General features: G+C 34.8%; 1 protein-coding gene and 1 long non-coding RNA gene across 13 annotated transcripts in view; one reads left to right on the top strand and one right to left on the bottom strand.

The window, feature by feature from the left end:
• Positions 1-18,935, top strand: part of LOC145721851 (uncharacterized) — a 45,357-nt gene that overhangs the window by 5,449 nt on the left and 20,973 nt on the right. The window lies entirely within an intron of this gene.
• OSBPL8 (oxysterol binding protein like 8) overlaps positions 1,365-18,935 on the bottom strand; it is a 158,678-nt gene continuing 141,107 nt past the window's right edge. For all 12 annotated transcript variants that reach the window (XM_031032938.2, XM_006737764.3, XM_031032937.2 and 9 more), the window contains 8 exons: positions 18,608-18,705; positions 16,868-16,957; positions 15,242-15,378; positions 13,515-13,700; positions 13,084-13,171; positions 9,397-9,502; positions 7,376-7,478; positions 1,365-5,606 (listed from right to left, as the gene is read on the bottom strand). In XM_031032938.2, coding sequence (XP_030888798.1) covers positions 5,474-5,606; positions 7,376-7,478; positions 9,397-9,502; positions 13,084-13,171; positions 13,515-13,700; positions 15,242-15,378; positions 16,868-16,957; positions 18,608-18,705 — 941 coding nt within the window. In that variant the 3' untranslated portion in view covers positions 1,365-5,473. The remainder of the gene's footprint in view (positions 5,607-7,375; positions 7,479-9,396; positions 9,503-13,083; positions 13,172-13,514; positions 13,701-15,241; positions 15,379-16,867; positions 16,958-18,607; positions 18,706-18,935) is intronic.

The following is an 18,935-nucleotide window of genomic DNA, read 5'->3' on the forward strand; positions in this document are numbered from 1 at the left end:
CCCCCAGCCACCAGAGTTTACTTTTTCTTTAGCAGAGGGGACAGATGTGAAAACTTAGCTACATTGGCGATCACTAGTATGCTTTAAAAACACAATGGCCTAAGACTGTTGGATACAAGTGCATAAGAAAACACAGGCAGAAAAAACATACTGTTTCATATATTAGAACACATTTTCTCTCAAGGATGAAATGGTTAACAGTACGGGCTTAAGATTTAGACCTCGGTTTGCTCTGACACTTATCTGTGACATTCAGTAAGTAAACTCTTTCATCTCCACTTTTCTTACCTTAAAAAAGGGGGTAATATATAAAGGAAAAATCTCACGAGGTTTTGCAGAGAATGTTTGCAAAGAACTTTTTTTGCATGGTGCCTGGCATATATACTAAGCACTCAACAGTCAAATATTTACAGCACACCCCCCAAATTACTGTGATATTCACTAGTGTATGGACCACTCTCTCTACAAGAAAAGGATTATTTTGTAAAAGTGCAGAAGAGCCAATTAGGATGATAGCACAACACGGGACACCTATGAGAGTGCAGTCAGTATTAGTAAGAAAATTACTTATCTTGTAGATTTTTCATTGAGGTTGAACAATGAGGGGCTGTTCTCCTTACCTTATTCCTACCCATAGGACAGAGGAAACCTGTAAGCCCTCCTTTCCCTCCCTCCACCCTGTCCCATCCAATTAGTAAGACAGAGCCAACGGACTATTAGGCAGAAGCAAGTAGACCCTGAGGACAGAGCAAGAATGGAAGAGGAGGAGGATGAAGGAAAAGAGGAAAACCAGACAGGAATGATTTGGAACTCACCTGGATGTTGACTCAGTATGAACTAAGTGATTTGAGGGGAAAATCTTTTTATATAGGTTTTGTATATATGATTGTTTAGTAAGTTTTTTTCTAGTTCCACCCATCACAAAACAGTGGTGGACATAGCTATAGTATACAGATTGGAGCAGTGGATTACTCCAAACTTTTAAAACAGTAAAGTGCTACCATCAGGGTTCTATTTAAGTGTACCGTGGAAGAAGAATGGACATTGAAGTCAGACATGGATTTAAACTTGTGCTTGCCATCACTCTTACTGCATAGCTTCTGGAATCATTTAACTTCTCTGAGTCTCAGGTTCTTTATTTATAAAGGTGGGTTAACTTCCACTTACCGTAAGGTTATGATGAGTATTTAAGAAGAATGAATATAAAGCACCAAGGAAAGCATACATTAGGGTTTCTAACTATTAAATCCTTCCCAGCTCTTCACCATCCTTCACAACTACCCCTACAAAAAATATATTTTTTTTAATTTAAACACTAGGACAAAGTTAGTCACCATGTTATATTCAAAGTCATTTGATCACAGTTTGCTCTTTTTAAGAATTTTATTCAGAATGCCTACCTGTAGAAGTTAGCATAATTTTACAGATTAGAAAAATTCGATTCTTTTGTCTCTGCAAACATTTATAATAGGTTAGGAATAATAGATTAGAAATGTAATACATTACAAAACAGTTGCCTATGACTATCTGTACATCTATGCACCTTAGGGAAAGGATTTGACAGTGTGCTGTACTTACACTGCAGATAACATACTTTTATTCTATTATACAAAACTGACCAGTGGTAGTGTTTGAATTTATAAATGGCCATTCAACAGGATATTTAACTTTAACAGATGTATATTTAGCATGCTAAAAAGTGAAAAAATTTTCAACTGAAGTTCTGTGGCTCAAATGTTTCATGGCATATTTTTAAATAAATTTCAATATTGTAATAAAATAATTTTACATGATAAATGCAAAAAGATAAAATTTTCTAAACATTTTAGAAAGTATATTCACATTCATTTTGTCATGGGTTTCTTGTGTTTCTTCTAAATATGTTAATCATATTAAAGAGACACTGGTCCTATACAATTTTAACAGTCCATCTTCAATTAAAAACTGTAACAAAACAAACAGTATGTTAAAGAGTAACAAAAAGTAACTTAAATATACTAAATTCACACACTATGTAAACAAAATGAAACCAAATTACATAATAGTGGCAGGTTATACATTTTATAGAATTTCTTTATCCATGTAGTCAAATGAGATAGAAGTTAAAATGTAAACTTAGAGATTTGTATGGTGTTACCCCTTATTGGTTCAAATTGGAAAATTTGGTATAAATGCTAATATTAGTATTTTATTTCTGTACATTTAACATAATTCAAAATAATCTACAGCATCATGTATGGCTCATCAATATTGCCATCATCACTGTATATCAACCAAAAAAACCCCAAAATGTATTCATTACTCATTAGAAATGCTAAACACTGGAAAAAATGGAATTTTACACATTTGTTTTCTTAAATATTTGACTAAGATATTCTTCAAAAAGTTAAAACTGCCTTCTACAGAATTTTATATGTATATGGCACACGTTGACACCCAAAACAGTGTGAATTCCATCAAAAAGGCACTGTTTACAATACTCAGAATAATCTGACAAGTCTACTTCAATGATGTCTGAGAGTGAATATATCTGAAATAGTTAAATAGACAAACCCTTATAAAAGTACAGCATTACTGTTTAAATATACTATAGCTATATAAAAGGAAATAAAATGACACAGAGAAATGACCCTTATGACAAGTAAGCCTATAAACACTTTGAATCATACTGGAGAGTTCTGTAACACAAAGATAACAAAAAGTGTTTTCTTAAAGGCACAAAAGCATGAATACTAAATGAGTGTTGTATTTTACAAGGCCAACTTTTTCAATGGAATGGTGACAAAGATTACACCGTACATTTATAAGTGATACAAAAGAGTGTTAACATGAAATACAAGTAAAATATCTATTGCTGAAACTTACTTGTTTCACATGCCCTATTTATTTTCTATTCCTGGGCCAGCTACACCTCACTAAATGGTGGGTAATTGAAGGCATAGTACATTTAATAACTAAAACAAATGCACATGTCAATAATTATTACTCATCTAAAGTTTCGTGTGAAAAAATAAAATTTTTGATCAAATGAAAAAAAAAGTGGTCATAAAATCTTAAATCCTAGAAACCATCATGAGGTTCTCAGACAACTGGGAACTGTAATCACAATTACGAATCCATGTTTGAAGGAATATTAATCTCAGGTAGAGAACATTCAAAGTCAATTACATATATGGCTACATACAAAGTTAATTATGTGTTTTAAAGGATTCACATACTAAGCCTAGTATAAGCACTGATCTAAAACTAAGCCATCAATTCCTGAGTTTTGTGTTCAGTTCACAGAAAGGAACTCATACAACTAAAAGCATAAGAAGACTATCAGATTAGATATATGCTTTCAGTGTATAAGAAACAGTCATGAGTAACCCTGCTCTTTTTCATGAAATAGTTTTTAACTCGAGTAAAGAACACAAAACATCTGCCTTAAAAAAAGAAAATATTACCTTTCCAGTCTTAGAAGATACCTATACAAATAAAACACTATTTAGACCAAATGAAAATAACACACAAGTGGGTAAGACTAAAACCCCAAATGGGGGTTTACGAACAAAAAATTTTAAGTTTTCAGGGTTTAATGATGAAATTATTTTTGTGATCAGCCAATCAACTTATATGATATAAATACTAATTTAAACCATAAAGAGGATCAAATTGTACAATATTTACAAAGTATCATCTATCAATGAATAGGCAGTTGAGCATATAGCACTGGTAACAGAAAGTGAGAACAAAAATTATATTGACAAGTATGAAATACAAACAAACAGATCCCACCTGTTCTGTGCAGTCATTATTATAACCTATACTTAGGTATATCTTGCTTATATTTCAGTCAATAAAAAAATGTTTTCACATGTACATATGGAATACAGCATTATTTTGCCAAAACTACATGGGAAATGGCTCTTCTTAAAACCTAAGGCTACTTAAGATAGCTATATTAGGGGGGAAAAAAGCAGGCTCCTTTTCCAGCACTTTCAATTTTTGTAATTTAGCAATCATTCCTTGATTTTATATTTATCATGGCATAAACAGTTGATTGTAATCTTGCTAGTGTCTCACAGTCTCTTCTTAATCAAAGGCAAATGTAGCCAGAATAGTTATTCTGACTTTTATTTTCATTAATAGCCATTTCGAAATCTACACTTTCAGGATTCTGAGATATATCTTAGGACAACATGTTCCTAAGCTTAACTACATTTGCAAAAATTGCTTCTGAGGACTGTAAATATTTATGACAAAAAGTAAAAATATTAACCCCCCCAAAAATAAGGAAAAAGTTTGCCTGAGCCTGAACAAAAAAAATCTTGACGAATTATGATTTTATCACAGAATGAAGCTGCTCAGAACAGAGGAGAATAAGGAATTGAACTTCAGAACTTGATGCTCTTCTTAAATGCTCAACTTACTGCACATTTTAAAGGAACCAATTTTAATGTACACATAAATGCTACCAAAGTGTCTTTTCTTACCACCTTTCTCTTATTTGGCTTTTGAAATAAAATATTGGTTATAATTTTTTCTATTCTTTTTGTTCACTGAACACATTAGGGTCTAAACGAAAGCTAAAATACATTTTTCATAATGAAAAAACCAAATTATCAGAATTTCATATGCCCTATAAACATCTCTTGAATTTGGCCTATGCTATATTGGACCAATGGAGTTACAAAAAACAGAAATAAGAAAAAAGGACAGCAATAAATTTTGACCACACTTTTTCAAACAAGTGCTTAGGGTGGTATTATACAGGTATAAGAAAGATAAAATGAACAGATCCAAATAGCTGCATACCAATTTTTTGTTGAGATACACACACATACATTTATACCTGGATCTACAAATATTAAATTCTAGGGGTTAAAAAAAAATCATGTGTAAACTTTTAAAAAAGCAATTTGCCATCTTGTCTCTCTCAGTACATCAATTTGACTACACTTTTTTCTTGCTGTTTCTACGGAGACAATTGATCTGGGTGCTTTGGAAATGATTTTTTTTTAAACAGGACAGTGTTTTGAACTCTTCATGTCTATTATGCCATCATTTCCCATTCTGTAATTTCTTACTGACAGAAGTCTTGTGCCTGTTTTATGAGGAAATAGATTGCTGCATGTATTTCATAAGAATGTTAATGCTGTATCTCCGACCATACTACAGAATACAAAGACGACTGTCGGGTATACATAAAACACAACTGTGTATACATGTGGATTTATCACATCCACACGTAAGCACATTGTCACAAAGCTAGAAATGTTCTGGTACTTAACACAAAGTTCACTTTAATAACCAATAGTTCTTATTTCAGGTTAAGGATAAAAGGTATGAAAGGTCAACACCTCTACATTTATCTCTAAGATTTTTGTTTTAGAAATATTGTGACGTTTTAATAAAGACCAAAGCAATTTGAACATTTGGTCCCAGGCCAAATCTGATCATTCCAGTTCACTGATTCAACTGTAAGGAACTTCTACTTGAACATGAAATTTATTATGACTTGAAGCAAAATCAGGAGGAAAATGATGAAGTAGTCTTTTTGTTGCAGAAAATAATCTGTGGCAGGTGTGCTTGAAACTAAATGATTTCGAAGAGCCATAATATTTCTACAAAAATAAGAAACAATAAATTTTATAATTATATGTCAAAAATGTCAGCATAGAACTCACAATTTGATATATGAGGCTTATTAGTAAAGTCTTAATTAACAGAACACTTAATTACATTATCTAAAGTTAACTAGAGTTCAATCAATTACGACTACCTGAATAGGAAGCTGATTATCCTATGTGAAGCCATTATTAGGCCTTGTCTAAATCTACATTCCACGTTCTACAAATATATTACTCAATGATGTGCATTAAACATAATTATTAAAATCTGATGATATAAAAATATATCACCTATCACAGTGGTTTTAAAACAAAAATGGTGCTTTTTAAGTTGGCCTATTAAGGTTCTTTTAGCTTTACTTTAGGGAAGACAGCAGAGTTGGAGAAAAATCCTAAATTTTCCAGAAAAAAATAATACAACAGATTTCATGACATTCCTAACTTGAAAAATGCTACATAGGCATTTCATATGCTAACAAAATGTTAACTTAGTCATGAAATGAGCTTACATTATCCTCATGCCATCCTAAATGCTTTTGGCTAAAAACAAGAAAAACTGATTAGTGAAGACATCCCACCCCGCCCCCACCCCAACTTCTTTTATTAAAGTGTTTTACCAGTATAAAGAAAGGAAGCAAATGAACAGGCTCATTAATTTATAAAATCTAATTAAACTAGGAAATGAAAATTTTATATAAGGGCTGATGACACCAAGATGCAGAAGACATGCTCCCTCCTCTAAAGGAGCTCATGGTCCAGTGGGGGCAGCAGGGGTGAGGTAAGTAGACACTTACAGTAACAACTCTATAGTCTAGTAACTGCTCAAAAGCAGTTATGTATAGAGAACTGTACAAGGAAAGTGGAGAGATTAGTAACTCTACAGGGCAGGGTGAGTAATTAGAAATGGTACTAAAAGGGTGGTATCTGAACTATATTCTGAAGGATAAACAGGGATTTTCTTAATGGGCAGGGTGGTAGGAAGAGCAATTTGGTGTTGGCAAAGCTCCAAAGATGACACAGCACAGTGTATTCTGGAGATGTGAGGAGTTTCACAGAACTAGAACATGGGACAGGTGTAGGGGAATGGCAGGAGATGAGGCTGTAAATGAAAACAGCAACTAAATGTAAGCCCTAAAATCACTAAGAAAAGAAAAATCACCTTTAAAAAAAAAAAATTCCCTGATATAGCAATGGGAGGCAACCAATCTGCACTCATGCTAGCTTAGCAATGGAGCAGGACAGATCAGGACCCTTCCCTCTCCAAGGAGCCTTCTTAGGTGTTAATGATCTTGTGCTGCTGGATCATGGAGAGGTGTGTGTGAGGAAGGGTCTGGGACTACAAAAAGAGCACTCAAAGGTCTCAGGCTATTTAACCATTGCTATGAAGTATTTCAGTATTTCAACAACTGATGCATTCCAATTAAAAATTAGCCACATACACAAAAGGGACAGCAGAAGCCTTTGTTAGCTGACTTTCTCAGAAACCACCCCACTTCCACACCTAACCCAGCTATATTTCTAGTATGCTACAGCAGTAAGATTCCAATTCTGCCCTCACAGATGAGGAAAAACCACCACTCTCCCCCAATATTTTAGTGGTGAAGGAAGTTCATAAGTTTTAGTCATCAAGCCAACAGAAGCCAAGGTCTATTTTAGCCCAACAATGTTATAAAACTGTAAAGTCTGCATATAATTTCCTACATAACAGGACTCTTAACTATCCCTCTAGACTTAAATGAATAGCCACTATCCATATATATTACCTTTTAATTTCTTCCTGTGTTTGTTTTATAGATTCGATGGAATTTTGAATGTCTCCCAGTTCTATCCCTTTCTTTCTTCTTGTATTTGGTTTTACTGACTGAGCTGAAAAGACATTTGGAATGAAGTTGGTGAAAATAGCAAACACATTTAATTATAAACAATTTACATTTCAGCTTAACGATTCTTGCGTAATAAAAATTTTCCTAGGCATTATTTTTATGGCTTAGAGAGTAACGTAATAATACTAATACTCTGCATTTTTTAAGTTTCAATCATATCACTTCAAAACTAGAATACTACAAATATATTTAAAGTAACCACAAATTAAATTCGGATGGCATCAGTTTTTTAAAATTCATTAAAATAGACAAAAATAATTCATTAAAAATACATATATTAATTTGGGGGAAGGTATTACTCTCTTCTGTCTCTTGTCCATTTGCCTACATCTGAAGAAGTCAGCTTTTTGGGCCCCCTTTTCAGTGTTTTACTGTTAATGTTATCTTTACTTCCCTAGTCACCTAAATTTTATATCTTTTCAGTTGGTTTTGCTACCTTTTCTATAAATTTTTACTGTCAACTAGTATAATGTATTTTTTTTTCCCCCTTCAAACCTCTCATATCCATTCCTTCCTTTCTGTTTTTGTTCAGATCTTAACCTCTCTCCAGGTCTCAGCTTTCTCATTTGTAAAACAGGAATAATAATACCACCATTCAAACTTCACATGGTGGTAGTACAGTGTGTTAAACATCTAGCTTGGCACATATTAAGTACTCAGTGAATGTCAGCTGGTAAGTTACAGGTAAATAGTGGAGTGGATAAGAGAGTGTAAGGAACTAAAATATCTGCACATACTACATATACATACTGCTTTATGGGATATGTGACCTTGAGCAGGTTAACCTGTCTCAATTTCCTTTTCTGTAAAATGGGAACAAAACAGTATAACTAATACTCCCCACTCCAGCACACCAGTACCCTGTGACTCATACTTTTAAACTTTTATTGATTTTATTCTTCTTTTACACTGGTAATCTTGCCCCCCACCCACATCCCTCAAGCCGAGATTGCTGTAATCCATTAGAAATCCTAATAATTCATCCGGGTTCCTCTAAGAACCTTCCTCAAACTAAATTCAGCTCCCTTTCCTTTAAACTGTTATTTGTTGTCTACTGATTTCCTGTCATTTATCATTTATTCACCTCTAGTGTTATCTCTATAAAAATAAGCTCCCCCTTGGGCACCTGGGTGGCTCAGTTGTTAAGCAACTGCCTTGGGCTCAGGTCGTGGTCCCAGGGTCCTGGGATCGAGTCCCACATCGGGCTCTCTGCTCTGCGGGAAGGCTACTTCTCCCTCTCCCACCCCTGCCTTGCTTGTGTTCCCTCTCTCACTGTGTCTCTGTCAAATAAATAAATAAAATCTTAAAAAAAAAAAGCTCCCCAGCTTAGTGTGAGCTTAGTAGAGAACTGTGGCTTTTAAAAAACTTTATTTTCTCAGACATTACCTTAATCCTTTCTTGATTATATCTCAATGTAATTCAAGACATTTTACACATTATCTGAAGTGAACAAGAATGGCATACTAGTTAATTCAGACCATAATTTTGATATAGTTATATTTTTACTTGTCTGTGACTTCTAAACACTGTAAGAATTTATTCTAAAAATGGAAAACTTCTTTTGAAGCATGGAAATGAGTTCAAAGCTCAAAAAATGCTTCCTGCATTGAATCTATGAAATCAACAATTTTTCAGAAGCTAACAAGACATAAGAACTAGTACTACAGTGTGGTTCTTGATTTGCATGTTCTCTCTTGCCTTTCCCTTGTGGCCTGGTCTTAAAACTTATCTATAATCTAAAATAGCTTTTTTTTGCATACTATTTCTGTCTCCACCCAAACTCCTACATTACCTTCTTGAGTTAATATGAAAAACATTTTTCACATATTAAACATAAAACAGTAATATCCTTTTAAAAGTTTAGGTGCTTGTAGTGAATTGTCTGCAGTAAGTATTTTTACCTTCACTTCCAGATGAGTCCTGGATATCAGGTTCTGGGGAGGAATAGCCTTTTGCCACTTTCTTCTGTTGCCTGGTTGGCTTATGTTTCATTTTTGGGACACTAACCTGGAAAAAAAGCCATGCTATGTGAATTTGCAGTCAATTTTTAAATTGAAGACCAATGTTGTACAACTGTCAAAACTATCCGTTCATGGGTGCAGTACACTGAAATAAAAACAAAGATGCAATAGTCTAATTAAAACTTAACAAACAAGATGTGATATACTTATATAATCAAATTATTAAATTGTAATAGGAAACATTAATTTGGCACAAACAACAAAAAATATTTTAAAAATATGCAATGAAGTTTCTCTTTACTCCTGAACTCTATCAACCCATTTTCTCTGCCACAAATACTCACACTACTACTTTGTATATCCTTCAAAAGACATTTTTATGTACACACAAATATGAATATAGACCCCCCCCATACTTCTAACTGTACCAGTCAGTATCTCTAGTTCAATGTCAAATAGTAGTGTTCTTTTTTAATCATATTTATCTTGTTCTCAACATTAGAAACATTCCTATTGAATGATGTTGGGTTTCCCATAAAATTATTTACTTACTTTTAATAATATCTGGATAATGTAGAAAGCATCTTTTTTTAAAAGATTTTATTTATTTGAGAGAGAGCATGAGCAAGCATGAGCAGGGGGAGGGGCAGAGGGAGAGGGGGAAGCAGACTCTCTATTGAGCAGGGAGCCCAATGCAGGGCTCATGACCTGAGCCAAAGGCAGATGCTTAACCGAATGAGCCACCCAGTTGCCCCTAGAAAGCATCTTATAATAAATGGAAGTATTATTATTTTGCAGAGCATGATTTTTTTAAAAATGATTTTATTTATTTATTTGAGAGACAGAGAGCAGTGGGGAGGTGGGGGAAGGGGGGAGCAGCAGAGGGAGAAGCAGACTCCCTGCTGAGCAGGAAGCATGACACGGGGCTCAATCTCAGGACCCTGAGATCATGACCTGAGCCGAAGACAGATGCTTAACCAACTGAGCCACCCAGGCGCCCTGTTGCAGAGCATGATTTATACTTACAGAAAGTATTTGAATGCATGCACAAGGTTCACAAGTATATCAAATGATCAACTAAGACTAAATTTTCCTTAGAATAATGAACTTTAGACTCTATTAATAGGCTTGCAATTTTGGAGGTCAATCCTAAGGTTAAAAACTCAAATTCAAGAGAAGAAACTAGAATTAAAAGGGTAAGGTAATTTACATGCTTAGAAAAACAGGGAACCAGTCATCCTAACTCCTGGGTTCTATTCATACTATTCTAAAGAGACATTATCCACCAATTACCTATTCTTTTGCAAGATCTTATTCAAAAGACTGAAATTCAAATAAAATTTCTGTAATTTTATTAATAGAAAATAAGCAATGAGCAAGTAGGTTCTAGATCCAGCCTACACTATGCCCTCCTACTTCAAGTCATAGAGACTAAACATTATAGCATTAGAATCCAAATCTACATTCTTAGAGTAGGTTCAAATTGGACATTATGAAGACCGGTGAGAAGTATTTAAAATGATAAAGGGAGTCAGCAATCTATCTCTCAGTAAACTCTACCTTTAGGAGGAAATACAGATGCCTGTCTCTATCCATCATGTTAGTGCGGTTAAAGGAAGAAACAAAATTTTAAGATGTTTTAAAATTTCTTATCTTTTTAAGAGAGGGAGGGAGGGAAAAAGGGGGGGGGAGAGAGAGAGGGACGGGGGAGAGAGAGAGAGAGAGAGAAATCTTAGGCAGGCTCCATGCCCAGCATGGAGCCCAACGCAGGGTCTGATCTCACAACCCTGAGATCATGACCTGAGCCAAAATCAAGAGTCAAATGCTTAAATGACTGAGCCACCCAGGCGCCCCTAAAATGTTTTACAATTTCTAAATAGTGATACCATGTATGTGTACTGATATACATATATATAATAAATTTTGCCATCTTAGCCATTTTTAAGTGTACAATTCAGTAGTATTAAGTAGATTCACAATATTGTGCAAATGTCACAGCTACTTCTAAAACATTTTCATCATCCCAAAGAGAGACTATAAAAATTAAGCAATGACTTCCCATTCCCTCTTCCCCTCAGTCCCTAGTAGCCTCTTTTTCACTTTAGTTATTCTATTTTTGAGCTCCAGAATTTGTTTGATTCTTTTGTATAATTTCTCTTTATTGATATTCTAATTTTGTTTATGTATCTTTTTCTTGGTTTTCTTTAGTTCTTTGTTCCTGTTCCTGTTTAACTCTATGGGCACATTTGAGACAACTGTTCTAAAAACTGTCTTCTGAGTCTGGTGTCTAGATTTCATCAGGGATGGTTTCTGTCAATTTATTCTGTTCCTTTTAATGAATGGGTCATGCTTTCATGCTTCTTTGTATGCCCTGTTATTCTTTATGGAAAACTGGACATCTGACTGTTATAGTGTGGTAATTCAGGAAATCAGATTCTCCATCTTCTCCCCAGGGCTTGCTGTCTTCTGGACTGATGAAAGCTACAGTACTCCATTTGTTCAGTCAAGTCTCTAAATTGTTTTTGCAAAGACTGTATTCCTTGTTCATGGTTACTGAAATCTCTGCTCCTTACCTTGTGTTCAGCTAGCATTTTGACAGAAGCTTCCTTGAACACCAGTAGCTAAACAAATAAAAACAAAAGACAAAAACAAAAAAATACTCTCCCAGCCTTAGCAGACTGGCTCCATGTAGCAGCCCTCTTTCAACACTAAGCCAGGCTTACACAGGTCTTTTTTGAGCATAAGCATTTTGCCTTGAACATGTCCATGGTCTTCTAAAATCCCTGGTTCCCTAGGTTCCCAAAGATTCTCTCCCCAGCTTTTGTTTCTGGCCTTCCACAGTCTACTGTTTTGTTTCAATGGTATCTTTTGCCCCAGGATTGTGTAAGCTGTCAGTATGGCTCACAGTACTTCCAAGCAATGCCTGCAGCCTTTCTGGTTGAGCTCTGAGTTAATGACAACAGGCATCCTTCAGGTAGCCCCCAGAGAGGTTACATTAGACATACACAATTTGTGAATAAGGTCTGCTCTGCTCCCTCTGGAACCAGGACACATACTGGGAATCTGGGGACTCTTCAAGACTACCAGTCCACCTGTGAAGAGTTGGGGTAAGGACAAGTAGAAATGCCATAAAGCTTTCCTATGGCTTTGAAGTCATCTCTGTCTTGATTTAGCATTCATTTTTTTGCTGCAAACCTCTGACTGTTTTCCATAGTTCTGGCAAATTTGGTTCTGACCATTTTTGCTTGCTTTTTTGTTTCTTTGAAGGGACAAGAGCTTGGATCTGCCTACTCTGCATTTTGCTGACCCCAAATTTTAAATTTTGAAGCCAAATTTTAAACACTGGTGGCCAAAGATACTAAGGAGTTTAAAAAATTTGTATGCCTAGGGGTGCCTGGGTGGCACACTTGGGTTAAGTGTCCAACTCCTGGTTTTGGCTCAGGTCATGATCTCATGGGCTGTGGGATCAAGCCCTGATTCAGGTACCGTGCCCAGGGCGGAGTCTACTTGAAATTCTCTCTCCCCCTCCCCCTCCACCCTACTCGCTCTCTTTTTCTAAAAAATAAATAAATATTTAAAAGAAAAATTTGTATGCCTTGCAGATCTTGTTACTTTTTTATTACATACCATTGGAGTGCGATGTTTCACTTTGGTCTGGATAACACCATCTTTTTCGAACTGTATCATATCATTAAGTGGGTCCCATGGTCTAGTACTGTATAAATGAAAAGAAAAAAAAAAACCCGTTTCATAACTGAACAAAACACTCAAATACTTTTCCAAAAATGTATTCTATAAATACATTTACATTAGCAATTATGAACTTAGATGTAATATTAAGATTTATTATATCTAGTCTTCTGATCCTCAGCTTATTTTGTAAACTACTCTCATGGAGTCAAATTTATAATGAATGGAACATCAAGTTTAAAATCTCATACTAATTTATATATATGGCTTAATGAAAAACTACTCCAACTAACAGTAAAAATTACAGAAATAAAGGCAAAAAACTACGTTGGTATATTGTTTGTAACATACTCTTTTTCATTACTTACTCTGCAAACTTGTAATGCCATTCTCCTGTGAGTGGATCAAGCTCAAATAACTTGCATGTCCACTCTTCACTTTTTGTTTTCCGATCTCTGGCAGCTTGTCTTTGAGTTTCTTCTAAAACATACTTTTCTTGAGTAGCTTCCGTTTGGTCTTTGGCATTTATGGCTCGAGTTACCCGCTGCCAGAGTCTAATACGTGTTTAAAAACAGCATTAAAAAAGCAAGAGAAAATCAAATCTACATAGAATAGATTTGAATCTCCTTGAGAGAAAATGGTGCCCATGTGGGTTTTTGGCTGTGACAAAGCTTATGCTCATAGGCTTCGAAATGTGTCAAGATATAAAAAGTGGTGCCTTAAGTAGAGAGATCACAGTGGAAACGAATTTTTTTCTTGCCAGGAGAGAGATATTACTTGAATTCTTAAACATATGGCAATGAATGGTGCTGACCCAAGATGATAAGAATGTAATGAAGGCTTGAGAATCTCTATTTTTAAGCTCCCTGGACGATTCTTTTCATTGTTTTAGATTCACTAGTCTCAAAGATCCAATACTGTAATGCCATGCTTCTCAACCTTGGATGCAGGAATCATCAGGAACTTTTAAAATCAAAATCTTGGGGATAGGCCCAAGTACTGGTTTTTTAAATGTTTTCCAGGTGATTTTAAAGTGTAGCCAGTGTTGAGAACCAATGATATAACAGAAAAGACTGAAGTAAAATCTTTTCCCCTACTAAAGTTTAGTTTTTTAATCAAATAAAAATATACTATCTATATTCCATCTACCTAGGAAGACAGCATGTTGTGACTGAAAGAACACAAGCTTTGGAATCAGAGTTGGGATGAATTCTTGGCTGGTGAACAAAAGTTACTTATCCTAAGACTCATTTCCTCATCTTTAAAATATGTTAAATTATATTCACACCTCAAAAATTGTTGTATGCCTTGGCAAAGCTTCACTCTTGATAGCATCATGTGGTTATAGCTGAAACAATTTTTAGAACTGGTACATACATATTCTTCCATTTCTGACAACCTCAATTTTGAATGTAGAAGGAAAGTACACAGACATGAGTCCTCATGACAATGGGACATGAGAATGACATGCATAGGAGAACATGTAGTGAGAGCTAAACTGTATAACGTATATGAAGTACCTGGTAGAGTGTCTTTTGCATAGAAACCTTCTAACACAGAGAAATATAATAAGAATAGAACTGGGCAATATTTAAACAGTATTTTTGGTTCAAAAGTAAGAGATCCAGCAAGAATTTCATGACTTAAGAACAGAAACGATAGTCGTAATTATTACCCAACTAAGTAACTCCTCTAAAAGCCTGCATATCCCATGACATAATTCTTATATTTTGAAAGCCAAGAGTAATTAGTCCCATGATTTTATACAAACAAAACAGAAGTTTTTGGGTTTTTTTTGTTTTGTTTTCGTTTTTAATAGGCCCTGGAGCAGATAAGAAGAGAAAGGAAAAAATGGGAAGCTTTAGTTTAGAACTGCAGAAAACCAGTATGATTTTTTTAACTAGTATGATTTGTATATTTATTTGACATTCACATATGCCAAAAAAAAAAAATCCTATCACATCCCACAAATGTTAAATTATTTTGCTGAATTAAAATGTGACTGAAAAGTGACAGAGAAAAGTGTCCATACTATTGAGAGATTAAAAAACACTCTTCGATATTCATGACGTTAGCTGAAAAATGGTATACTTACTTCTCTGATTCAAAATCCCCCTGCTCTTCAAATTTTACAGTGTGCCTTATTAATCTCCACTGCTTAATGTCTGGTGTTGGATTCCAGAAAACCTCTGAATTATCAGTCTTTTTGTCATTAATAAAAACTTCACTATCCTATATTTAAAGAAATTAAAAATTAATGAAGAGAGTTGTCATTAAAGAGGATTATTTAGTATAACAATATAATAATACTTTCTTCCTGATACTTAATCCCACAGTTAAACACATTTTTAAAACAAATACAACTAGCACTTTTCTAAAAGTCCCAAATCTCTTGTCATTTTATAAAACCATTAAATATATAATACTAGTCATTTAAAAAATTTGAACACACAAAAAGTTCATGAAGAGTTCACAAGTTTTACTTAATGAACAAATTTCAAACAATTACTTGCAAAAACCTCAACAACCATTTCTGAATTGTTAAAGTAGAGCACAGTATTTGCTAGAACTACAATGAGATGCTGTTGACTATCTATGTACTCTCTCTATATATATACACACACACACACACACAAAACCTCAACAAGCTTTTCTTAGCATTAAAAATTTGAGCACAATCTTAGAAATTTCATTTTTTAAAAAAAACATAGTTTTATCTTTTTTCCAAATGATTTTTGGATTGAGGTAAATTTTTAAAATTACAGAGCATTTGCGGCCTCTTGGTTGAGTCTCTAGATCCAGTGTCATTTTCTCATCACATTTCTCATCATTTTCTGCTTATTACAATGCAGAAAATAGCATATACTCAGTGTTCACAGTGAGAGTGCATCTAGGCAGTACCATGATACATCCTTCTTATTCATAAGCTCCTCTTAACAAAATTACATAAATGTGAATTTACGTCAGTAGATAAAGAAATAAAAGCCATTGCTCTCAAATACCACTGTATCCTTTCAATGTTCCTCAAAAGGAAATGTAACTCTAATTGGAAATGCCTCTTTCTTCGAGGTGAGAGGCAGTATACTGCTCTGAGTAGAAGCACAGCCCTGGAGCCAGAGAGCATGGGCGGGAATACTGCTCCACCACTTTGAGCAAATTAAACCCTCTGTGCCTCAGTGTCCTCCTCTGTAAAACAGAGACAGTTAACAGTACCCACCTCATACAGTTACCTAGTATTAAATGAATTAATATGAGTAACATTTTTAAACAGTGCAATACATTGTAAGTGGTACGTTAGCTATTTTTATTGAATTAAAGTTTTGGAGGGCGCCTGGGTGGCTCAGTTGGTTAAGCGACTGCCTTCGGCTCAGGTCATGATCCTGGAGTCCCAGGATCGAATCCCACAATGGGCTCCCTGCTCAGCAGGGAGTCTGCTTCTCCTCTGACCCTCCCCCCTCTCATGTGCTCTCTCTCTCTTTCTCTCTCTTAAATAAATAAATAAATAAATCTCTAAAAAAAAAAGTTTTAGAAAGATAAAGTACTACATGAAACTAAAGATTGTTGATAATAGCTCAATGCCAAAATATTTGTTCAGCTGAAGCTTATGTTGAATACTGATGATGCTTTTAGCAATGGAATAAGTGAACTTTTAAAATGTTATTTTTAATTTTTTTCACAGAATAAAATTCTTTTTGTAAAGCTAAAATACAAAAACACTTACCCAGTGGCCTTCCAAAGTAGCTAGGACTTCTTTTCCCAATTTAAGTTTCCCTGATATTTGATTAACACAGTCACTACTACCTAGAAATGGCTTTTAAGAGAGAAAATGTTACAGAAATATTTTGCTTTTAACTTATATTTACATATAAAGTAGACAAAAAGGAACGAAAGACGTAATTGTATAGTTACAGTGCTATTGAAGGCAAAAAGGGTGAAATTTTAGTCAGAAATGTTCAATGAAAAGAAATTGGAATTTGTGGGGAGAAAAAGGTAAAAACAGTGTGTGTGAAGTCCAAATAAACATATTGAGAAAGATCACAAATGATGACTCATGCTGTGTGCTCTCTTCTGACTCAACTGTGGTCTATCAGTGTTGTAGTCTATTTAAGCAATAGTAATTCAGTGGACTTGAGGGACTTAGTTCATCTTTTAGAATAGCCCTTCCTTCAAAACAACAGTAAAACAATATTTAACCAAAAAAACCTCCAAAAATTAAATCAGAATACACTTTGAGTTACTATATTGCCTTACTGATGTCTCTAGTCAGTGACAAAATTCTGATGTTCCAATCTAGCCCTTAAAGGTGTCAGAAATTACTTAAGACATCTTTAGTCTGATTTTCAGATATCATTATCACCATACAAGCAAAAAATTTGCTAAGATTAAAAAAAAAAGGGCACTGCACCAAATAATACTGAAGAGATACTTCTTATCAGAACAAAGTTGTTGATTAGTTGCTGATCAGCTGGGTATCAACACAGGAGAAATTTGGTAACAAATATTAAATAGTTCATAGAAATATTCTTATCTGAACATAATGTATTGTCCTAAACCAATAACTGCCACAATGAAAAGGTCTTAAATTTCCCTTTCACCTACAGGCAGACAAAATTTTCCAAATATAGCCATCTTCCCATTGAGAAGTGGAGTCTACATCCTTTCCCCTTGAATTTGGGTGGGCTTATAACTCTTCAAGAGAAAATGGTGGAAGTGATGTAATTTGACTCTTCTGCCACCAGGTCATGGATGGCAATGCAGCTTCCACCTTGCTCACAAGAACACTTGCCCTTGGAACCATGAGCTACCAAGTAAGAAGTTGGACTACTTGAAGCCATTGTGCTGTGAGGAAGCCAAGCCACATAGAAGGGCCATACATACAGGTGCTCAGATCAGCAGTCCTAGTCTTTAAGTTGTCCCAACCCATGCACCAGACACGTAAGTGATGAGCCTTCAGGTAATTCCGGCCCCAACTGTTGAGTCACTCACAACCTGCAAGTCTTCCTGAGGCCCCAAACATTATGTGGCAGATATAAGCCATCCCCAATATGCTCTGGTCAAGTTCCTGACTGATAGAACCCCTATAGATCAGAGCAAGGTTGTTTTTAAGGCTGTGAGTTTGAGTAAATTGTTAGGCAGAAATAGTAACCAATACAACTCTTAGTGTACACAACTTTAGCTCAAGTTAATACATATTCTGTGGTATTTTGTAAAGAAATGCTTTAATTTACTGAGAAATTTCTATCCATTCACTTCATATATCTCATCTCCCATAAAATACCAACAGTTTTATTAATTAAAATCAACAAACAAAAAATGAAGGCTGTCTGTTGATTTGGATCTGCCAAGGCTGCCCTCTGTGTTCTTAAATTTATTTTTTAATAAGGAGCTAAGCTGTGCTCTTTGTTCAATATTTATAGCACAGATCCTCTTTAATTAGGTGACACCTTCTAACTGTACTAACCTTTAATTTGAATTCAAGTATTGCACTGTATCCAGTTTTTTGACATGTAATATTGACTATGCCACCAAGCTCCAGTGTCATTGTGCCATAAAGAATTCCTAAAAAAAAAAACAATTTTGACAAAAGGTTGAAGAAAAATGCTGCCTAATAATAACAAGCAGAACTTTACAATGTACTCTCCCTCTAGGAGAAACCAATAATTCAAGGGTTTTCTGTCCCACCCAATAACAATCTGTAACATACACAGAGTTGTTTCTGTAGGACTTAAATAGGTAACAGAGGATACAATTATTTGCAGATTCCATTCCATTTGTAGATCCAATTATCT

The sequence above is a fragment of the Leptonychotes weddellii genome, chromosome 5 (genome assembly GCF_054177405.1).
Source record: "Leptonychotes weddellii isolate Sample4059 chromosome 5, ASM5417740v2, whole genome shotgun sequence".
Lineage (NCBI taxonomy): Eukaryota > Metazoa > Chordata > Mammalia > Carnivora > Phocidae > Leptonychotes > Leptonychotes weddellii.